This window comes from Solanum lycopersicum, chromosome 3 (genome assembly GCF_036512215.1).
Source record: "Solanum lycopersicum chromosome 3, SLM_r2.1".
In the NCBI taxonomy this organism is placed as follows: Eukaryota; Viridiplantae; Streptophyta; class Magnoliopsida; order Solanales; family Solanaceae; genus Solanum; species Solanum lycopersicum.
In genome coordinates this window covers 9897108-9919284 of record NC_090802.1, presented here as the reverse complement: position 1 = coordinate 9919284, position 22177 = coordinate 9897108, and the positions used below count along the sequence as shown (strand labels likewise).

Sequence of the window (22177 nt, the reverse complement as noted above, 5' to 3'; positions counted from 1 at the left end):
AATCGATATTTCCCATTCGGAGCACTTTATTAAAAAGGCTGAAGATCGTTTATAGGGTGGTTTTAGGAAAGTGATGTGAAACTTTGAGGAGTTCACTTGGTAAAAGAAGCTCAATAAAAAGTGAGGAATATTTAGACCAATCTATTGACAACCCAGAGTAGACTAAATAAGTATCCAGATTGCAAGGTCTGCGACATGAAATTCCAGGTTTATGAGCAAGTCCTGTTGAAAGTATTACCCATGAAATGAGTGATGGGGTTTTGCAAGAAGGGCCTCAATGTATCGATCACTATGAGATTATTGAAGGTGTGGAGCCGGTAGCTTATAGACTTACATTGTCGTCAAACTTGTCCAGAGTCCATCCAGCATTCCATTCTGAAGAGATACCATAGGGATTGGGAGTACATAATCAATGAGATTCAATTGCGATAATAAGGATCTTCAGTATGAAGAGGAGTCAGTTGTTATTCATGATCAGGATATTCGAAAGTTGAGGATAAAAGAAATTAGATCCCTAAAAGTCCAACGAAAGCATCGTCCAATTGAGGAATCCACTTGGAAAATCGAGCGAGACATGCGAGACAAGTACCCTCACTTTTGTTTGAGGATTCAAATACTTCTTTCTTCTTGATTTAGCTTATCTTTTCTTGTTTGATAGTTCGAGGACAAACAATGGATAAATCTATATAAACTGTAACAAACTTTTTTGTTATTATGGGTGAGCTATTTGTAAAAGAAATACAATGAGAAATCTTTTGGTTCAAAGAGTTAGAAATTCCAAGTTAGGCTAGAATTGGGCAAAATTTGAGGAAGACGAGATCTAGGGAAATCTGAGAAAATTATTTACAAGGACATCGTACTTGGCCTGAAGGGGTTGGTTTGAAACATCATGATTTGAAGGTGTGTCACAGTTTGAAGGTGTGTTGATGAATGCAAAAAAATTTGGAGGATTTTTGAGGTTTTATCTCATGCAAGCTTCTATAGTTGTTGACATGCCGCCACGAGGGGAGAAATTAATTTCCTCTATAGTATGGTACAAAAGTGAGATTGGGCCGCCATGGCGGCCGAGTAAGTTGCTAAAAATGCAGAAAACTCCCCAAAACTGCCCATTATCATTCAAGAACGTTTTGGGGAAGTGCAAAGATGACGTAGGGTAGTTTTCACCAGTTTTCCATTGAAATCATCCGTAAAGGGAAGTAAATTACTCCCCTGGATTGATAATTCGATTACTATGCCTTAGAATCCATTCTAGTGACATGGGGGGAGGGTTTGGTTTGACGTAATGGTGGGAAAACCTAGGTTGGGGCGAGAATATCATGAAATTGACTTGGGGTTTTCGATTAGGATATAATTCAAGTGTATTTATGTCATTTCTGTCTGATTGTGTGTTGTATTGATGGTTGTAAACGAAGAACAAGTTAGGTGTCATAACAAAAGGAAAACTCAAGTTCAATAGAGTATTACAGACTTAATTAGAGGTAGGTGATGGTTTAATTGTTTCTCAGTTATGTTATATGGGCATGCTAACTGTTTCGCTAGTAATACTTGAACCATATGTGGTTAGGGAGTGGAAGAAGGGATGAGTATGAAATGATAATTATTGTCAATCTCATGAATGAACTTGTCCTATTTAATTTACTTGTGCTTAGAAGTATGATTTTATTCAGTATGATCGTGTGACATTCCTTACTCAAGGGTGTCTCTGCTACTATTGTGATAGATCAAGGGAGCACCAGAACACAAAAAAAAAGAACAAACAAATCTTGCTAATTTGCTACATTTCTAGTAAATAAAATGTAATGCACTTTAGGAAAATAATGTAAATTGGTTGAGTGCTTATTAAAAGCCAACACTCAAAAGTCAATGCTATTAGCTGTATATTTGAAAAACCTCCTAATAAGTAATAAGAAGTATCTAAATTAGTGTAATGTACCATCAGCTTTTCCCTTTATGTTAACCAAATTAGAGTAATATGTTGCATTAGTCATTTCCTTATGTTAGAAAAATTCAAAGCATTGGCTCCAATTTCTGCAATGAAATGTCTAAATCAAGTGTATAATTGGGCATAACTAGCTGTTTGTTGTCCATAAAAGTTAAATGGACCACAGAACCAAACAAAGCACCTATAATTTTTGACTCCTCATATGGATCAATTATTGAGTAAGGGCTTCAATCACTAATTATGGTAAGTATTCTTTATATATACTATCAAAGTATTTTAACTAGTTATTATAACTTATAAGGGATAAGAAATAAAGACACATTTTTACAACTATGTAAAGGTTCTATCACCTCTTTCAACTTTTTTTTTCTCTATTATTTATTCATTTTACTGATTACCTATTAAAAAGTGGAGAAATGATATACCCCTTAATTTTGTCGGTTAAAGCTAATATATCCTTGTTATTAATGTGACTTATATATACTTTTATTATTACATAAATGACTCATTTATACTCGTTTCTTTTAACGGAAGTGAAACGAACTTTTTTTTTCTGTAGTAGTTATCCCTTTTATTGATTACCTATTAAAAAAGGGAGAACCGTCAGATATACCTCCACTATAAAAGTGACTTATACATGTATCGTTAAACGATTGGCTCACACCATTTTCCTAAAACGAAAGTGAAAAATTAATTTTAAATTGTTTTTAAGTTTTTTTAATTAACAAAAGTTATTTATGTAGTAGTATATTTGATACTTCTGATACACATTGTTTTTTATTGGCCTTTTTTAAATTCAACGACTAATTAGAAATTATTATTTTGATGGTTAAATTTATATTTTTCACTTTCTTATAAAAGTTATCATATATACCCCAACTATTTTACCCATGCAAAAAAATAAATTAGAATATGCCCAAAAATAATTAGTTATAATATTTCTCAAATAATAATGATATATATGGTTTTTTTTAGAAAAATAAAAATTAAATTTAAATTTAATTTTTTCACTTCCTTAGATAAAAGGTATATGTGAGCCATTTTTAAGTGCGTGCCTATATGTAAGCTATTTTTTAACGACAACGATAATATGAACCACTTCTATAATGAAGGATGTATCAACTCTAAATAACAAAACTAAATAGTATTTCATATTAACTTCACTTAAAAAAAAAACAAGTTAAAACATATCATAGTGCATAAACACGCTTATATTAGATAAAATAAGAGGGGGTTTAATGTCTTGTTTTATGTTTTCAGATCCAAAATCGACCTTATCGTCTCTGAAGTCTCAACCTTTTTGTGGTGGTTGAATTTTTTTACTTTATTACCGATTAGATTATACTTTAATGGAACATGAATTTTTCAATCCTTTTTATATTGATATTGTTCTTTGAATCATATATAAGAGGTGTGTGGAATATTGCCCATAATTTTGACTTAGTATTTGTATTGTGTGAAACTTGAGAGACAACGAAGTAAGAACAATTTGAATCAGAAAAATTTCAATCAAACAAGATATGAAAATCCTTCCCTTTTGCCTATACACTACAAACTAGAACGATTATTAACGGCAATTAATTCTTAATTGTCGTTAAATATATATTTTTAATGGCAATTGACACTCTTTGTATATGTCCCTAAAGTCTTTAGCGACACTGGTTCTCATGACACTTAACAAATGCCGATAAAGATTATCGCGCTCTTTATTAATGTCAATATTTAATACTGCTAAAAATTATTTTTGTTATAGTAATAGTATATTTGGACACGTGTATAAATATGATATGCTTCTAACTTTTTCTTTTTACCAAAGTGAATGGGATATTAAGAGGTGATAGGACCATCACCTAGTACATGGGGCTAAATAATATGAAAAGAATAGATGAAGGGGAAGGAGGGGGTGGAATGATGGTGATAGAATTCTCAGACTTTAGGTGTACTCGATAGGTCAAATGTGTTTATATGCCTTATATCATGTTACAACACATGATATTCAAATTTTTTCAAGTTATTAATCTCATTTTATGTTATAGTAACATGTAGTTATCTTTTAAGTGACTGATAAGTGTATATGCCATTTTGGCATTTTGAAAAATCAAAAACCACATATTGGTTGGGACGGGTTGTTGATTCCCCCTATATGAATTATAAATAATTGTAGCAAAAAAATTATATTTAGTTATGAATTTTTTACGTAGCAGATAGTTGAATTATTTACTAAAAATTTTAAGTCGTCGCTATTTAATACTTTACATATTTTGTGACAATATTTTTGTTGTCACTAAATCACAGATTGATTAGAGACAATAAAATATTTGTCATGATTATTTATATTAACAGTGACAAAATAAATGTCATAATTAAATTTAAATTTTCATACCTAAAATTTATAATATTTAACTACGAACTCTAATTTGTCGATATTGTAACAACATATTTTTTTAGATGAAATTTTTTAGTGTCCATAATTTAATAAATTATAAGAAAAAGTTTTTTGTCATGAATTAGATACATTATTAGTGACGAAATAATGTGTCACCGATAACTTTAAATTTGTGACTAACACTACTTAACAAATGACGCCAATTAATTTTTTGGTGGAAAACTTTAGTGGACAAAATTTTGCTATGGATTTTCATATTTCGTTATTAAAAGCGAATAATTAGTGATGAATTTGATGTCGTACTATTAGTGGTGAAATAATGTGTCACCGATAACTTCAAATTCGTGACTAACACTACTTAACAAATGTTGCCATTTAATTTTTTGGTGGGAAACTTTAGTGGACAAAACTTTGTTATGAATTTTTATGTTTCGTCACTAAAAGTATGTGTCTCATATTTTTAAACACAAAAAGTAAATTTTATCACCAAAAGTGAATAATTAGTGACAAATTTGATATCACAACTAATAATTTCGTAGCTATATATCATATTTTTTGTAATGAAAATAAGACAAATTTTCTCCTCACAAACTAAGTATTGTAAAGTTGAGTTAAAAACAACTATCATATTTTTCTATGGTATCAAGACAAATCTATTTCTATTCGGACCTTATGTTACATTATCCACACCACAATTGAGAATATGGGTGTGCAAGATAGTTTTGAAGTAGTTAGGGTTTTTCATTGATTTGAAATGGACTATTGGTTTCTTGTATAGATTAAATTAGCTAGCTTTTGGAGTTGAGTGAAAATCAATGGGTACTGGAGCCAAGTCTTTCCCTATTTATACCCTTATATTATTATTCATGCTCCAATGGACAGTCTAGATATGCGGGCGTTAGAGTAAGTTAGAGAATCACATTGATTGTGAATGAGTCGTTGGTGTCTTTAAATGAAATAAAATAGTCCTCTTCTTAAAAATTAACTACTTTTAGGATTGAGTTTGCCTAATACAACATGCCTAATACGACATATTTTCAGCATGTGGACTCCATGACTAGAACCACACCAAATACCCAAAGCTTTGCCATGTGCAAACTAGTCCTGAACTCCACGAAATACAACCTTTGTATACAAAGGGATAGCTAGTACGTACTGTACTATCTTATGACTGCTGGTGGTGGGCATTGATACTTGATTGCTTTATCTTCTTAGTATTATTGTGCATTCTCAATTGGTCCCCTCCCATTTGTCTCCCCCATCTTCAATTATTCTTTCACTTTCTTGAGTTTGACATATAAAAATTGATGACTTACAACTTTTAATCAAGTAAAAGGAAACAAACAATATTTCACTTACACTACACCATTTTCGGCCTACAGCAACACCACGTAAGTGTAGCCTAAACTAGCAAAAAGTGTGGCCTTTGATAAAAGGCTACACTTTTGGACATTCAGCAACACTTTTTAGGGGCTGCTCAAAAGAAGCGCAACCTTTGACATTGGGAAACACTTTTTAAATGTTGCCATCTTTGGCAACACTTATAAAGCGTAGCCAAATAGGTATAAGGGCACGCTTTGAAAACGTGCATTAGCAACACCTATTTTTTGGTAGACTACACATAAAAGCGTTGCCTTTTCAGATTTATTGGCCACACTTAAAAAGTGTTGCCTTTTATTGGTCATCTATTGCAACATTTATAAAGTGTAACTTTATATCTCATCTATTGCAACACTTATAAGGTGTTACTTTATATGTCAGCTATAGCAACACTTATAAATTGTTACTTTATATCTCATCTATAGTAACACTTATAAAGTGTTGAGTTTATATCTCATCTAGAGCAACACTTACAAAGTGTAACTTTATATCTCATCTATTGCAACACTTATAAGGTGTTACTTTGTATGTCAGCTAGAGCAACACTTTCAAAGTGTAACTTTTTATCTACCTAGAGCAACACTTACAAAGTGTAACTTCAACATTTATAAGCCTACATGTAGCACAAATATATATATATATATATATATATAATATTTTACATACATACAAGTGACCTAAAACACAAAATGAACTAATTAATCATTAGATTGAAGCTAAATATTTCAAGTAAACTTCGAGAAATATTTCATGTACAACCAAAACATAGAAAGTGATTGCTTAAAGATCTTTAATATCAACAAGTTCCAAAAACCCAAAAGTGTCATTCAAACATATATGACAACAATACAAAAATTTCTTCATCTTTTGCCACAATGGATCGAGTTTACTTCTGGCCAAATTCAAATTCAATTACCTGCATTTTCCTGCACATTTAAAATAAAATTATAAGTTTAGAAGTGTCCACAAAAATCAATACATAACAACATGTCATGATATTTTCAAAGAACTACAGCATAGTGTAGCTGCTGAAGGAGGATGGGGAAGTCTGACTAAGTGCGGGGTTACGGAGACCACGACAGTCCGTCGAGTCTGTGACGGTCCATCCTACAGGTTCGTCATGAAGTTCAGAGAAGTAATCCCAGTACCCATATTCCAAGAGTTTTAGTGTTTTGGAATGAAGACCCTCGACGGACCGTCGTGTATGTGAGGGTCCGTAGTTGGTAGCATAGTGCAGCTGCTGAAGGAAGATAGGGAAGTCTGACTAAGTGTGGGGTTACGGAGTCCATGACGGTCCGTCTAGTCTGTGACGGTCCGTCCTGCAGGTTCGTCATGAAGTTCAGAGAAGTAACCATTAAGGATCTATCAAACATAATAAACCTACCCACAAGATCTTCTATTAATGGTCAAGCTCTAGATGGTTTCTCTACCCTACAAAGGTAAAGGTTTGCAAACCATTAAACTCTATACTAATAACAATAGTATTATAATTGTCTAGCATGTAGACATTTTAATCACAGGCTGCAGCACATTAATACTAACAACCACAACCACCTAGCTAACAGACACCAATATTAATAAAATAGCAATAGCTTCATAAAGGTGCAGACAGACCATTAAAAGACCAGCTACAATATCCTTTACAGTGAGCTGGATTCAGAAGCTAAAGGTAGAAAATAGTGTCATCATTTTTTAATTGAACACCATTGGCATCTGCCATAAAACATAATGTGTTAGCCACAGACTCCTCAATTGCACAATACTAAAAGAACAGTTATTCAACTAACGATTCGAATGCTTAAACCAAAAACAAAAACATTCTTAACAGTTATAAATTGGTGGACTAAACTTAGACAAGTAAAAATTAGTTTTGAATTTCATTACCGAGAACACCAACTAAACTAGAAGAAAAACAATATTCACACTATTAACAGAGAATTTGAAATACAAAATACCTTTTGAAGAATCGAATCTTGAGCTGACCCCGAAGAATATGGAAGATTTGTGCCTCTTACAGCTTGTGCACTAACCAAGGTTAGATCTAACACACCCTGTTATATCTTGAAAATTCAATCCAGGGTTGTTTTGCAGCAATTGAGTGAATAAATGTCGCATTTCTTCTCTCAATTCTTCCTTTAGAGAAGTGATTTCATCGGTATGCTTTTATTTTAGATTGTTAATTTCCTCATCTTTCTTCAAAGAACTTGTTGTCACTGATCTACCATAGCACCTAACTCGACCAGGCTGCTCCTTTCTAAACACTACCCTAAATGCATCATCAGCTGTTTCCCCAGAATTTTGGCGATTTTGAAGTTCAACCTATTGAATAAACTTGGCATTCATAGTGAATTTTAAGTACTATTTCATTTCCAATCCTATGATAGTGATCAAGCATTAAAACATTATGAAAACTTTTCGTAAAAAATAATTAAACAATGTCGACAAATAATTGATATCTCCTCGAACTTGCACAAGAAGAAAAAGAAGAAGAAGGCATACGTGATTAAAATTTAATGTAGTCAAACTCCCCACAATATAAATGTTAAGTCTGAATAAAGTTCACTAGTAATCCTCTTTGAAAAACTTACTATTGCAACTTGGGTATCAGCCTGGATTTCCTTTCCCGTTTTGGTACGAGTTGCAATAAATATTTCAGGCTTTGATGGTTCTTCGTTGTTGTCTTTGGCTGCACGCTACAGATTATACCAAAAGAAATTTTTAAAAATCAGTAAGTACTTATAAAGTACAAAAAAATAAAAATCAAATTTTGTATGAAATGTCAGCTAAGTATTACCAATGCCACGCGTACTCTAGCAAAATTAATAGGTCTCATTCGATGCCTCCACTTTTGTTTTTTCCTGTTTTGAGAATTCATCTCGCATATAGCCTATTGTTAAAAACACAGAGATAATTGAATTGATGTGTATAAAAAGAATAGATATGACACATAATTAGTCGATGAGTGGAAATGCACCATTTTAACCTTACTTGAACAGTTGGGTGTTTCCAATACTCGATAAACTGGCGGAATTGATTATGTGGAATGCCATCAGGACATTTTGCTAGCATATCCTCAAGGGTACTGTTTTTATCAAAAAAATTCTTTTTAATTTTTTGCTTGTGTCGCCTCCAAGCATCACAAAGATTAGTCATCACCCACTTCTTTTCTTCTACTGGAAGTAGAAATTTGGACTATGCAAAATAAAATATATTTAGTTTCAGTAAGTAAAAGAAAATATGAATTCTCAAGAGTGGTTGTTTTTACATTGACGTATTCCCGCATGCGCTTTTTAGTATCCTTTGGCACCACATGCCAACTAGTGTACATCAAGCTAATGAATCTAGGATTCTTGCAATTGTTCCTATAAAGTTGCTTAATTGTGACACTATCTTATTAGTTGGTCCCACCGCTTGTCCTTTATCAAATGTCACCTCCTTTCTTTCTTCCAAATTTCTTGCATGAATATCCTTGCATGTTGTATGTCCTCGAACTTTTTTTGTCTTCGACATCTCTAGATTGATGTAACAGACATGAAATAAGATATTTCTTTAATAATGAGTTCTAAATATTACAAGGTTTAAAACATACCTTTTGTTTAACAATCAATGTCAATTTCCTTTTCTTGTTCCATACGATCATCCAATCCTTTGTTATGTTCATTAATAATAGGAGTATGCAAAAATTCGACATCACTTGTTGTGTTGTTGTCACGTTTTGTTTCATCATCTTTGTGTATCCCTTGATCTTTTAGAAACTGATCAAGAGTACTAGCTGGTATGACCGGCTTCTCTTTACCTGTTTGCAATTCGGTAGATCAAGAATATCATGTCGTGCCTCTCCAATACCTAGTGTTGTTCCATTTGCATGTGCTGAAGTAGTAACATCTTTATTGAATGACATATGGAACCTAGAATTATTCATAGGAAGTTTAGTTCCATTATCTTGAATGGACTCTTCAAATTGAAATAACCTCTGTTTAGTTTGTCCTTTCCCTGCAATCATACGTGAGGTTCTAAGCTCTTCCCTTGAAGACGATTGAATGACTGATTTGTGCCCAAGCAATTTACTCTTTCCTTGTTGTGGAATGAAATCCTCAAAATTCTTTCTTTTATGTGATATTGGTGCCTGCTCTTTCTTAGCTTTATCATTGTGTTCATTTGCAAGTTGTTCTCTTAATCTTGAATTTGTTGGCCAATTCAGCACTTGATCGGCATTGCATATCAGCATCCAGATTCTTCAATGGACTTTGAGATTTGTTTGGATTCAAACCCTTTTTCTTTAGCATTGTTGATTGATTCATTGTTTTTGCTTTGTTTAAATCTCTTCAATTTTTTTCCCAATAGTAAGTAAACCTACAAAATAATAAAATTGTTTAAGTGAAAGAAGTAGCAGCAATGTATTTTTTATATAAGGTTCACAGATGGATAACTTATACAAACAGAGGTCGTTGGCTGCATCCACATTTAAAAACTGGAGAGCTTCTTATTACTTAAATTGATAAAAGGTAAAGAGTTGTACCTCTCTCGGAGCGACAAACTCGGGACAACGACCAATCCAGAAGCAACTTCAAACTACAGAGTTGAATGCCTCTAATGCCAACTGCCTGATAATAAAATGAAACCAGAAAGTATATAAATAACAAACAACCAAATCAAGCAAAAATCAGCTAGAAGTATAGGTTCCTCAATAAAATAATAATCTGATAAGAAGGCAACATATTACATTCCACATATTAGATATATTAATGTATTTTACCAAAAAAAACTATTATATTACAAAAACAGTGAGTGAGCACTATATGATCATCACAACAATAATGAAACTCATGGTGTGTCTTATTCAGACTCTTCTTCAGACTCGACTTCATCATCAGACTCATCTTCATACTCATTTTCAGACTTGTCTTCAAACGCATCTGAAAAATCATCTTCATACTCATTTTTAGACTCATCTTCGAACTCATCTTCAAACTCCTCTTCATACTCGATTTCAAGTTGTTGATTGACAAATTCCTCCACAGGCACATCAGTGATTGTTTCTGGTAAATCAGTCGTTGTTAAGAGTACTTCACCATTATCTTTTGGTATAGATGGACCCTTCGAATGTTCAGATGGCTCATTTTCATAACTTTGTGGGAGATTAGATTCAACTTCATCACCCATGTTAAAAAAGTCTCTTGGAACAGTCTTCATAACATAATGTTTATATTGATCATATGGATCTTGCACATAGAAGCATTGGTGTACTTGATATGCAAGCACAAAAGGCTCTTCTTGAGAGCATCTCTTGTTAAAATAGACATAACTAAGGCCATAAACATCTTTTTCAACCTCATACCAATCACACTTAAATAAAACAACCTTAAAATGGCTGTAATAGTTTAATTCAACAATATCAACTATTCTACCATAATAAGTCAAATCTGCAGCAATCGAATTTTTATCCTTTGAGCTCGCAAAGCTTATAGTTGAGGCAATTAGTGTAACACCACTATTTTGTGTTTTACGCCTTGCATCACGCTGCCTAACATGGAATCTATATCCATTTATGAGATACCCAGAATATCTTTTTGCAATAGAATTTGGTTCTCTAGACAATTGTTTTATCAAATCAGGCACATCCTCTTGCAAAGCACAAGTTTCAAACCATTGAGAGAAGTTTTGACAATGATTCTTGGCTTTTCTCCATTTAGATCTTCGTGACTGCTTATTAACCTCTTGCTCATGCTCTCTACAAAACATTTACTATATTTGTTAAAATAATATATTAAATAAGATAAAAATTAATTATACAAAAGGAATGCTATATTCAAATTAAGGTACCTAATATATTCTTGAACATCGTCACAATTTCCCAATAAGTATGCATGTGCCTGACTTAGTGACTTGTCATCTAAAATGATTGGATCAGTTTTCTTTGCTCCTAAAGGAACTCCTTTGTTAGAAAACAAACTCACAGGTTCTGCGTCACTTGGGTCACATTCATCATTGTTTCATGCTCTCCTATTAAATCTGGTATGCACACCCCGATGCAGATATTTTGAGAATAAATTCATGCAATCTATTCCCACTCGTGTCTTTGCTATGCAACCTTCTGGAAAACGCCTATTGCGAATGTATGATTTGAATGTACCCATTTCTCTTTCAGTGGAATACATCCATCGATTTTGCACTGGGCCGCCTAATATCACTTCATTCACCAAATGAATAGGCAAATGAATCATGATATCAAAAAATGAAGGAGGAAAAATTCGCCCCAACTGCTTTACTGTTTCTATGATCTCTACTTCTAAGCAATCCAGTTCCTCCAATGTGATTACTTTTTGGCACAAACGAAGGAAGAAGGAACTTAGACGAATCAAAGGAATAGCCACATGATCAGGAAGAATGCTTTTAATTGGTATTGGAAGCAAGTAATGTAACATGAAATGAGCATCATGGGTTTTATAATTAGACACCTTTTTTTCATCCAAGTGCACACACCTAGATATATTGGAGGCACTACCATCAGGTAGCTTGGCTGTCTTTAAAACTCCACAAAAGATGGATTTCTCTCCATTTGTCATTGAGAAGCATGCCTTTGTAAACTTTGTTCTCTTACTATCTTCTGTATCTTGTGGATGAAGGTTCTTCCTAATTCTCATATCTTTCAAATCATATCGTGCTTTTGCATGATCCTTTGTTTTTCCTGAAATATCCAAAAGAGTTCCAAGTATGCTATCAACTATGTTCTTCTCTATGTGCATTCCATCAAGGTTGTGACGTAACAAGTTGTGCTGCCAGTAATGTAATTCAAAAAAAATGACCTTTTTTTCCATGGACTATCATTTGATCTCTTTTTCTTCTTTCCAAACACATTTTCAAAATCACGTAAGCTATTAAGAACATCAATTCCCTTTAAAGGAGCTGGAGGAGGCCTAAATTCAGTTTTTCCATTGAATGGTCTTTTGTTTGATCTCCATGGATGATCCATCGGTAGAAAAACATGATGATTCATATAGCACATTTTCCGACTATGTTTAAGATAGCGAGAATTAGTGTCATAGTTACAACAAGGGCAAGCAAACTTTCCTTTTTGTACTCCAACCAGATAACATAGCATATGCAGGAAAATCACTTATTGTCCACATAAGAGCTGCCCGCATTTGTTTCATTTCTGGAAGCATCATATGTTTCAACCCCAGAATCCCATAATAATTTTAACTCGTCTATCAATGGTTGTAAGTAAATATCAATGTCATTTCCAAGTGATCGCGGTCCAGGTATAAGTAAAGAAAGTATGAAATATTCAGATTTCATGCACATCCAAGGCGGCAGATTATAAATTATCAACAAAACTGGCCATGTGCTATGTGATATACTCATGGTTCGAAATGGATTGAATCCATCACTTGACAAGCCAAGTCTCACATTGCGAAAATTTTGTGCGAAATCTGGATGCACCCTATCAAAGTCTTTCCATGCTAGACCATCAGCGGGATGCCTTAACTTTCCATCTTTAGAACGTTCCTCTTCATGCCACCTCAAAGAATCTGCCGTCTTTGAGCACATAAATAGCCTTTTGAGTCTAGGAATTAATGAAAAGTGTCTCAAAGTCTTTGCAGAAACTCGATGTTGTTTTTTTGAAGACTCAAGCTCACTATCAACTTTAGGAGCTTCAATATATCGTGAAGCTCCACAAGTATGACAAAATTCGTCATCCTTATGATCATTCCTGAACAACATGCAAACATTTGGACATGCATCAATTTTATCATAATCCAGACCAAGATTCTTAACCATAGACTTGGTTTTATTGTAAGACGGAGGAATGTTCAACTCGGGCATCGCCTCTTTTAATAACTCTAGAAGAGAAGTGAATGATTCATTGCTCCATCCATGTAAACACTTCAACAAATATAAGCGAAGTGTGAATGATAATTTAGAGAAACCTATAAAACCAAAATAAAATTCTTGGTTTGCCTCTTCAAGTAAGCTATAGAATTTCTTGGCATCTTCATTTGGACCATCATAAACTCCTCCAGCCTGTGCAACATCTCCAAAATTGATCATTCAACAATTTATCAATATCATCACACGAGTAATCCATATCATCATCAACATTAAACTTGATATCCTATTCCCCGTGATTGATCTATCTAGTATAGCCTTTAACGAATCCATGGCATATTAGATGATCATACACTACATTCCTTCGATTCCAAAGAATATTACAACATTTTGCACATGTTGCTATCAATACACTCTTTGCTATACCTTGCTAAATTCATCCAATCCTCGGATGGGATATGTGAACTCTTAGAAGAATATATCAATATTTAGTCTTTCAGCAATAATCATTAACCAGTTAACAAATAAGTTTTAAAAGTCACGAGTAATCTATCAGAATCATGTGTTATGAGATGATAAAAGTTTCTTACCTATTTATGAGGCTTTCGCTATGTCAAATCAAACCTTTAATCCTTCACAAATGTTTTTCAATGTTGATGATACTATAAATGAAAAAATAAGTACAATTAATAGGATATACATAAATCAGTCCATAGATAAATGCGGAGATTTTGAGCAAAGAAATGCGGAAGAGACCACCTACGGAGCTTGTGACGGTCCATCGTGCTTGTGACGATCCGTAGGTGGCAGCGCAGTGCAGCTGCTGAAGGAAGATGGGGAAGTCTGACTAAGTGTGGGGTTACGGAGCTTGTGACGGTCCATCGTGCTTGTGACGGTCCGTAGGTGGTAGCGTTGTGCAGCTGCTGAAAGAAGATGGGGAAGTCTGACTAAGTGCGGGGTTACGGAGACCACGACGGTCTGTCAAGTCTGTGACGGTCCATCCTACAGGTTCGTCATGAAGTTCAGAGAAGTAATCCCAGTACCCATATTCCAAGAGTTTAAGTGTTTTGGAACGAAAACCTTCGACGGACCGTCGTGTATGTGATGGTCCGTAGGTGGCAGTGTAGTGCAGCTACTGAAGGAAGATGGTGAAGTCTAAGTGTGGGGTTACGGAGTCCACGATGGTCCATCGAGTCTATGACGGTCCAACTACAGGTTCGTCTTGAAGTTCAGAGAAGTAATCCTAGTACCCATATTCCAAGAGTTTAAGTGTTTTGGAACGAAGACCCTCGACAGACCGTCGTGTCTGTGACGATCCTTCATACTTACCGTCGAGGGTAATGAAGAGAGCAGAAGTGTGGGACGACGAAGTCCATGACGGTCCGTCGTGGCCACGACGATCCGTCGAAAAACTTCTTTTTTGAGGTTAGACTCCGCATTATTAGACGCTGGATTATTAGTTAGACTCTGTAATATTATTAGGTTATCTTGAGACTTTTATCATTGAGTGTTGGTGATTTTTGTTGATTAATCAAGCAAACTTTCGGATTTTACTCTTTCTCATAGAAGTAAGTTTGAGCGTATCACTCCCTCTCTACCCCTTCTAGACTTGAAAAATATATCCTATATTGTCTATCTCTAAGGCATATAATTCATTTTCTACATAATGCAACTCAAAATACAAAGAAAGTTTAGCAAATTCATACTACGAGGTGATCCTAAAACAACTAAGAAATATTCAACTAAAGTTTCTAAAGTACACTTGAAAATGCAATATCATTCCTATGCTACAGAAAGACTGAAAGAGTCATATAATTTTTATATTGTTCAAATTGACTATGTCTAACTTAGGTATAGTTGTTTGAATAGGTTTAGCTTCTTTAAATATTTTCTTGTAAAGGGAGAATATCCCTAATTTATGTAATCTCTCTAGATGCTTAGTCTTTGTTTACAAACTCATTGTATAGGTTGAGTTGACTAACCTTAGGAGTTAGGTCAATTCGTATCAACAACACAACAATATCAAAACCCTAAATTAAAATTTAGACATCCAAAGATACACAAGAATATCAAAACCTAAAAGCTATAATTGAGACTCTTAGAGATAAAATTTCATACCTTATAAACACTGTTGCAACAACCGAAGACGTGAGGCGTGTTCATGTGTGAACCATTTTGTACATCTGTATAATCCGACGGAACAACTCGTTAACAAAGAATATGTGATGAAAAGAGCAACTCATCAACAAAAAATATGTGACGAAAATCACTTTCTTCACCTCTTCGATCTTCAACAAGTAATCTGTAAACAATTTTGATGGAAATCTGTAAAGGAAATCGTATTTTCGAAATTGGGGAAAAGAACGTCTTACAGTAAAAAGGCTTGGAGCATAGAATCAGTTGGTCAACATCTACTCAGCTCAGCTCCTCCGATTTTCAGGTCATCCAGTTTTCAGCTCCTCAGATTTTAAGCTCAGCTTCAGTCTTCAGTTCTTGTCTTCAGCTCCTCCGATTTTCAGCTCACCTTTAGTCAATTTGAAGTTCTGGAGAAGAGAAATCGTGTGATTTTTCAGCTATATTCTGGAGCATATGTTCTTGAGCATATATTTTCAGATCAACTTCCTCTCTAAGCCCCAATTTGTTTTTCCTAATATTTTAATAATTATTTTTTTGGACAATAAAAATGGGAGGGAGAGTAGAAATGTTGGAGGGAGTATAATATTTTGGTGAAATTTTTAAGGCCACACTTCTAAAGTGTTGTTTTTTACGATAATAAAATAGGACCCTTTAAAAGTGTGGCCATATATATAAATAATTGTTGCCATTAATTTCATACTATGAAAACACTTAAAAAGTGTAGCCTATACTATTAAAGGGTACACTTTACAAGTGTTGTCAATATTATTGTTGCCAGAACATAAAAATTTAGGATACATTTTAAAAGTGTTCCCAAAAATACTTTAGGCAACACTTTTCAAGCGTTGCTCAGATTTAGTGGTGCCATAGGCCTAAAATGGTGTAGTGTTAATCTATGATATTAGGGTGTTCATAGTTCGATTTGGATTGATGTGATGATCCGGTAGGTCATTTTTGGAAAGTTTTATGAATGTACCATTTTTCCCCTCCTGTTTTTATCCCTAGTTATTTTTAGTTGAGTTTTGAAATTTGATTTTGAACCTTGAGTTTGAAGTTGAGGAATATCGTAAGTTTTGAGTTTGAAAGGTCAATATTATTTAAAAAGTGATTTTCGGTGTCTTTGGGAGTTTTGAGTGTTGGACTAGAATTTCATCATTCCTAGAATGTAGAATTTGTTCAATAAGAGTCATCAGTTTTAGTTTCGAAGTCTATCTAAGGAGTTGAGATCTTAAGTTGAAAAAATTATGGAAATTTAGCATTTGGGTTGACTTTGATCAACATTCGGGTTCAAATTCTCTAATCAAGATTTTGACAGTCTCGTTGGATTCAAGGGGTAATTTTAGACATAGAGGAGTCTTGGTTGATTTTTAAGTGGTTCTGAGCTTAATTTATCCTTTTATATATTGTGTTAGTTTCTTGTGATTTTTAAGGATGTCGGGTCAAGGAGACCTCATATTTGTATTTTGACAGTTCCATTTAGTCTGATACGTCGAATATGATTTATTCTCTTATATTATTTTTGTGTGTATAGGGTTCTGAACAAATCCCGAGGGTCCCTTCGATGATTTTGCGTTGGCTTATGTTTCTGGTACCGCAATCCTTGCTCTTGCGGAGTGCTTTTGCTTATGCAGTCTTTGCTCTTGTTAAGGTCGGCTCGCAAAAGTGAGACTGACATTATAGATGGGGACCATTTAAGCAAACCGGAGCTTGCTTTAGTAATGGTCGCTTAAGTAGAGACTATTTTCAAAAAGCGAGACCCCCAATTTTTGTAGGGTTCACTTTACTAAACCTGTGGTTGCTTAAAAGACATCGGAGAAGGGTTTTAGTTTAGCCCCATTTTTTTCTTTTTTGAGCTTGGTAAACCTTTATAGATGATTTGGGAAAGGAGTTATTGTGATGAACTATTTGAGTAAGCTTTTTGACCCTAAAACTTCATTCTTCTTTGATTATTATTAGATTTTAACATCAAAATTTGGAATTTTGGTTGGAAAATGATAAGTTTTTTCAAAAACTCAAGTTCTAAACAAAAATGGAGATTGTTAACTAATTTGAAGTCTTTTTTTCAAAATGATTTTCACCAATAAGTTCTAAAGACCCTAAGTAACATTTCAATGTATTAAATCTTGGATTCAAACCTCATTTTTGTATTGGATTTTGTTGATTGAACCATTTTTCAAGTAGATGATGTGGTTACTGTTGTTTTCGGGTGTTTTTTGTGAACACTTGATTGATATGGATTGTTTGGACTTGGACATTTGTTAGAAGGGAAATACTTAAGACTCAGAGTGACTAGTTGGTTGACTTAAGGCAAATGATCTCCTAAACCTTGTATTTTAATATAATTTGCCTATTCCCTTCACTATGTATATGTTGGGAGTAATGGAAATAAGGTGAAGGGTTAATTGTTCCAATTGATAAATCTTAATGAATAAAAAGGGGCTGAATTGAAAAGGTTATGTTATGACCATAATTCGTGGGAATTGTCTTATTGTAACCCTTATTAATTGACTTATGAAATGCTCGATAGCATGATTGTGGACCTGAAATTTTTGAATTGTTGTCCCATTCTTATGGAGTGAACTTGCTCATGTGCATTGATTGTTGTACACCATAGTGATATATGTGATACAAATCTAATGATAAATGGTTCTGACTAGTCATATGAAGTTAATGGAAAATGGTTCTGACTAGTAAAATGATATAAAACCGATGAAAAATATTTTCTACTAGTGAAATGATATATCTCACATGATGCCTATTCCTTCTGGAAAGTGGGAACAAATCACTATGGACTTTGTAATGAGACTACCAACCACCATTGATGGTTATGACTCTATTTTGGTGGTTGTTGACAGGTTAACCAAGTCTGCCCATTTCATTTAAATTTAGGTGAAGTATACAATGGATAAGTTAATTGAGTTTTACATCAGTCAGATTGTGCGACTACATGTAGTTTATGTTTCCATTGTCTCTGATTAGGGTTCTTTTTTTCACTTTTCATTTTTGGAAGGGATTGCAGCATGAATTGGGTACTCGATTAGATATGAATACAACTTTTTACCCTCAAATGGTCCGTCCAAGCATACGATTCAGGTGTTGGAGGATATACTCTGAGCATATGTGAATAACTTTGCTGCTAGATGGGATTGATGTGTTCCATACGCAGAGTTTGCCTACAACAACAGTTACCATGTCAGTGTTCAAATGACCTCATTTGAGGCATTGTATGGACAATGATTTAGGACTCTGATCAATGATTTTTTCAGTTGAGATAGACTCATAGATACAAACTTGCTTAGAGATGCTAAAGAGCCAATGTGTATGATCCAAGGTAGATCATTGATAGCCTAGAATTGAGAGAATAGTTACAAAGGTTGGAGAGTTCGAGGTCTAGAGTTCATGGAGGATGATCACGTTTGACTCAGAGTGTCACCTATAAAGAGTGCGATGACATTTGAAATGAAGAGCAAGCTTAGCCTTAGATTCATTTGACCCTTTGAGATTTTGAGTCGTGTGAGAGAGATAGCCTATAAGGTGGGCTTTCCTCCTAGTTTGTTAGTTTGCATTCTGTATTTCATGTGTACATGTTTATGATATTAGGTTGTTCATAGTTTGCTTTTTATTAATGTAGTGATCCGGTAGGTCATTTTTGAAAAGTATTGTGTTTACCATTTTTCCTCTCCCATTTTATCCCCGAGTTGGTTTTAGTTGTGTTCTAAAAGATTGTTTCCGTGAGTTTAAAGTTGGGAAATTTTATAAATTTTGAATTTTAAAGGCTAATATTATTAAGAATGTGGTTTTTGGTGTCATTTGGAGTTTCAAATGTCAGAATGGAATTCCGTCAATTTCTTCAGTCTCAGAATGTGAAATCTAGTCTATGAGTTGACAATTTTATTTTCAAAGTCTTTTGAGGATTTGAGATTTTAAGTTGAAAATTTATGGAAATTTAGGCTTTGGATTAACTTTGGTCAATATTCAAGATTCTAATCGAAATTTCAATAGTTCCGCTGGATTTAAAGGATGATTCTATGCCTAGATGAGGTCTTGATTAATATTTGAGAGGTGCCAATCTTGATTTAGCATTTTAGGCGTTGTATTTTTTTTGCAGTGTTCACAGATTTCAAGTCAAGAAGACCTCAAATTCGTGTTTCAACGGTTCTATTGAGTCTGGGACATCGAATATAATTGATTTGTTGATATTATTTGTGTATACATAATTTCAAACAAATCCCCAAGATCTTTTTGATGATTTTGTGTTGGATAATATTTCTAGTGCTGCAGTCTCGCTCTTGCGAAGGACCTTCGCTTTAGTAAAGCCTGGCTAGCAAAAGTTAGACTGGCCTTTCAGGTCAGGTTCACTTAAGCAGATCGAGGTTCGCTTTAGTAATGCCTCTTAAGCGGAGCATGGTTTACAAAAGCGAGACTCTTAATTTTTGCGGAGTCCGCTTAAGAGACAACCCTGAGGGATTTTGACCTGTAAATTTTGGGAGTTTACCTTCATTTTTCATTTTTGAGCTTGGTAAACACTTGGATGTGATTTTTGAAAGAATTTCTTGTGCTAAATCATTTGGTAAGCTTTTGTGACCCTACAAGGTATTTCCATTTGATTATTATTAGATCATGACATGAAATTGAGATTTTAATTGGCGAATGACAAGAACTCAAGTTCTAAACTAAATTGGAGATAGTGAACTGCTCTAAGTCATTTTTTCGAAATATTTTCCACCAATAAGTTCCTAAGGCCTTGAGTAACAGTTCAAGTGTTGAATTTCAAATTTTGACCTCATTTTGAAAATTAGATTTTTTTGATTGACCCCTTTTTTCAAGTAGATGATATGAGTATTCTTGTTTCCAATCATGTATCACAAGAAACGTTTGGAAACAACAATATCCACATAATCAACTAGAAAAAATGGGTCAATTAACAAACATTTTTAAAAATAAGATTTAAATTTGAAACTCAGTACTTGAAAATAACATGTCACCCCTACTACTATCCCCCATCCCCCGAAAACCCAGTCAGCCTCACCCACCCACCCACCCACCCCACCTCCATCCCCATTGTCCGACACCCTGCATTTCTCTTATTCCCGTGAAATGGTTGTATACTTATGGATAAAATGACATAAATAGTCCCTTAACTACAGTAGTAGGTTTAAAATGGTCCCTTAGCTATACATTTAACGAATTTAATTCCTTTAACTATTTAGAAAATTATTTGTCTTGGTCTCTCAACTATATACTTACGAGTTTTAGTCCTTTAAATTATAAAGTTACCGATTTTAGTTTTTTAAGTCTTAAAAACTTATCATGTTTGGTCTTTGTCCATTTTTTAAATATAAATAGCTTAGTTTTATATTGACGGAATTCATACCTCAAGAAATTAAATCTTTTAGCAACTTTTTATGTTGTTTCTTTCTCCACTATTTTTTCTTCAAATTAACTTTATGTGAAGAACTTTAACCTCAACGATTTAAAATAAATTCAATACGAAAGAAAATATAAGTCATAATTTTTTTCAGTAGAGGATAAAATGAAGCATATATTGGTACTAATGACTTGAATATGCTAAAATAATTATTACCCGTTAAATCCAAAGTTTATGCTCCAATGACTTCATTGAACGGAATTTGTTTAATTTTTCAGAAATTGAACTTATAAAATGGTAGATTTGTATTTATTTTTAAATAGATAAATTTTATTGTTCTATTTATTTTATTTTACGTAAGAAATTTGAGTAAATTAAATAAAATCCGCATTGACTAACATATTCAAGTGCAGATTCAACTCAGTAACAATAGATATATGCTTAGTTTTATTTTCCATTGGATAAAATTAAGACTTATATCTTCTTTCCTCGTAAATTTTATTTTGAATAAATGACGTTATTGTTCTTTTCATAAGAGTAGTTTGAAGAAAAAGAACGGAGATATAGAAACAACTTTAAAATGAGTTAAGATTTAATTCACGAAAATTTCAGATAATATAAACCTAAGTTTTTTGTATTAAAAAATGGACAAAGACCAAACCTAGTAAGTTTTTGAATACTTAATGGATTAAAATAGGTAAGTATATAGTTAAAGGACTAAAATCGATAAGTGTATAATTAAGGGACTAAAACTAATAAATTTTTGAATAGTCAAAAAATTAAATCCGTTAAGTGTATAGTTAAGAAATTATTTTAAACCTTCTACTTAACTAGGGCTATTATGTCATTTTCTCTATAATTAGAGACTTGATTTTCTTGATAAACTTGTTACTTCACATGTGAGTTGTGACTATAAAAGTGAGTAAATAAAAAAATGAAGAAGAAAAGGTAAAAATCTTTCTTCCTCTCTGTGAGTTTTGCAGTATTTCGTGGAACCTACATAGAAACAGTGATGGATCAAGATTATAGTGTATACATTTGTAAAAATTAGTTATTTAATATTATTTTATTAAATATTATAAATGTATAATAGTATACTTTAATTATTATTATTATTATTATTATTATTATTATT

General features: G+C 33.4%; 1 protein-coding gene across 1 annotated transcript; it reads right to left on the bottom strand.

Moving 5' to 3' along the window:
* Window positions 1-10544: 10544 nt before the first annotated feature.
* On the bottom strand, window positions 10545-12681 carry LOC138347387 (uncharacterized). The gene is made up of 4 exons (XM_069295686.1): window positions 12531-12681; window positions 11800-12396; window positions 11532-11643; window positions 10545-11439 (listed from the first exon to the last, which is right to left on the bottom strand). The coding sequence occupies exons 1-4, from the start codon at window positions 12679-12681 to the stop codon at window positions 10545-10547; spliced, it is 1755 nt and encodes a 584-aa protein (XP_069151787.1).
* Window positions 12682-22177: the final 9496 nt, after the last annotated feature.

Coding starts and splice junctions, on each gene's coding strand:
- LOC138347387 (XM_069295686.1), bottom strand. CDS start 12,681: ATGGATCATCCATGGAGATCAAACAAAAGACCATTCAATGGAAAAACT. Junction 11,644..11,799: donor CAATAGGCGTTTTCCAGAAG/GTTGCATAGCAA, acceptor TTTCTAACAAAG/GAGTTCCTTTAGGAGCAAAG. Junction 11,440..11,531: donor GATGTTCAAGAATATATTAG/GTACCTTAATTT, acceptor AATGTTTTGTAG/AGAGCATGAGCAAGAGGTTA.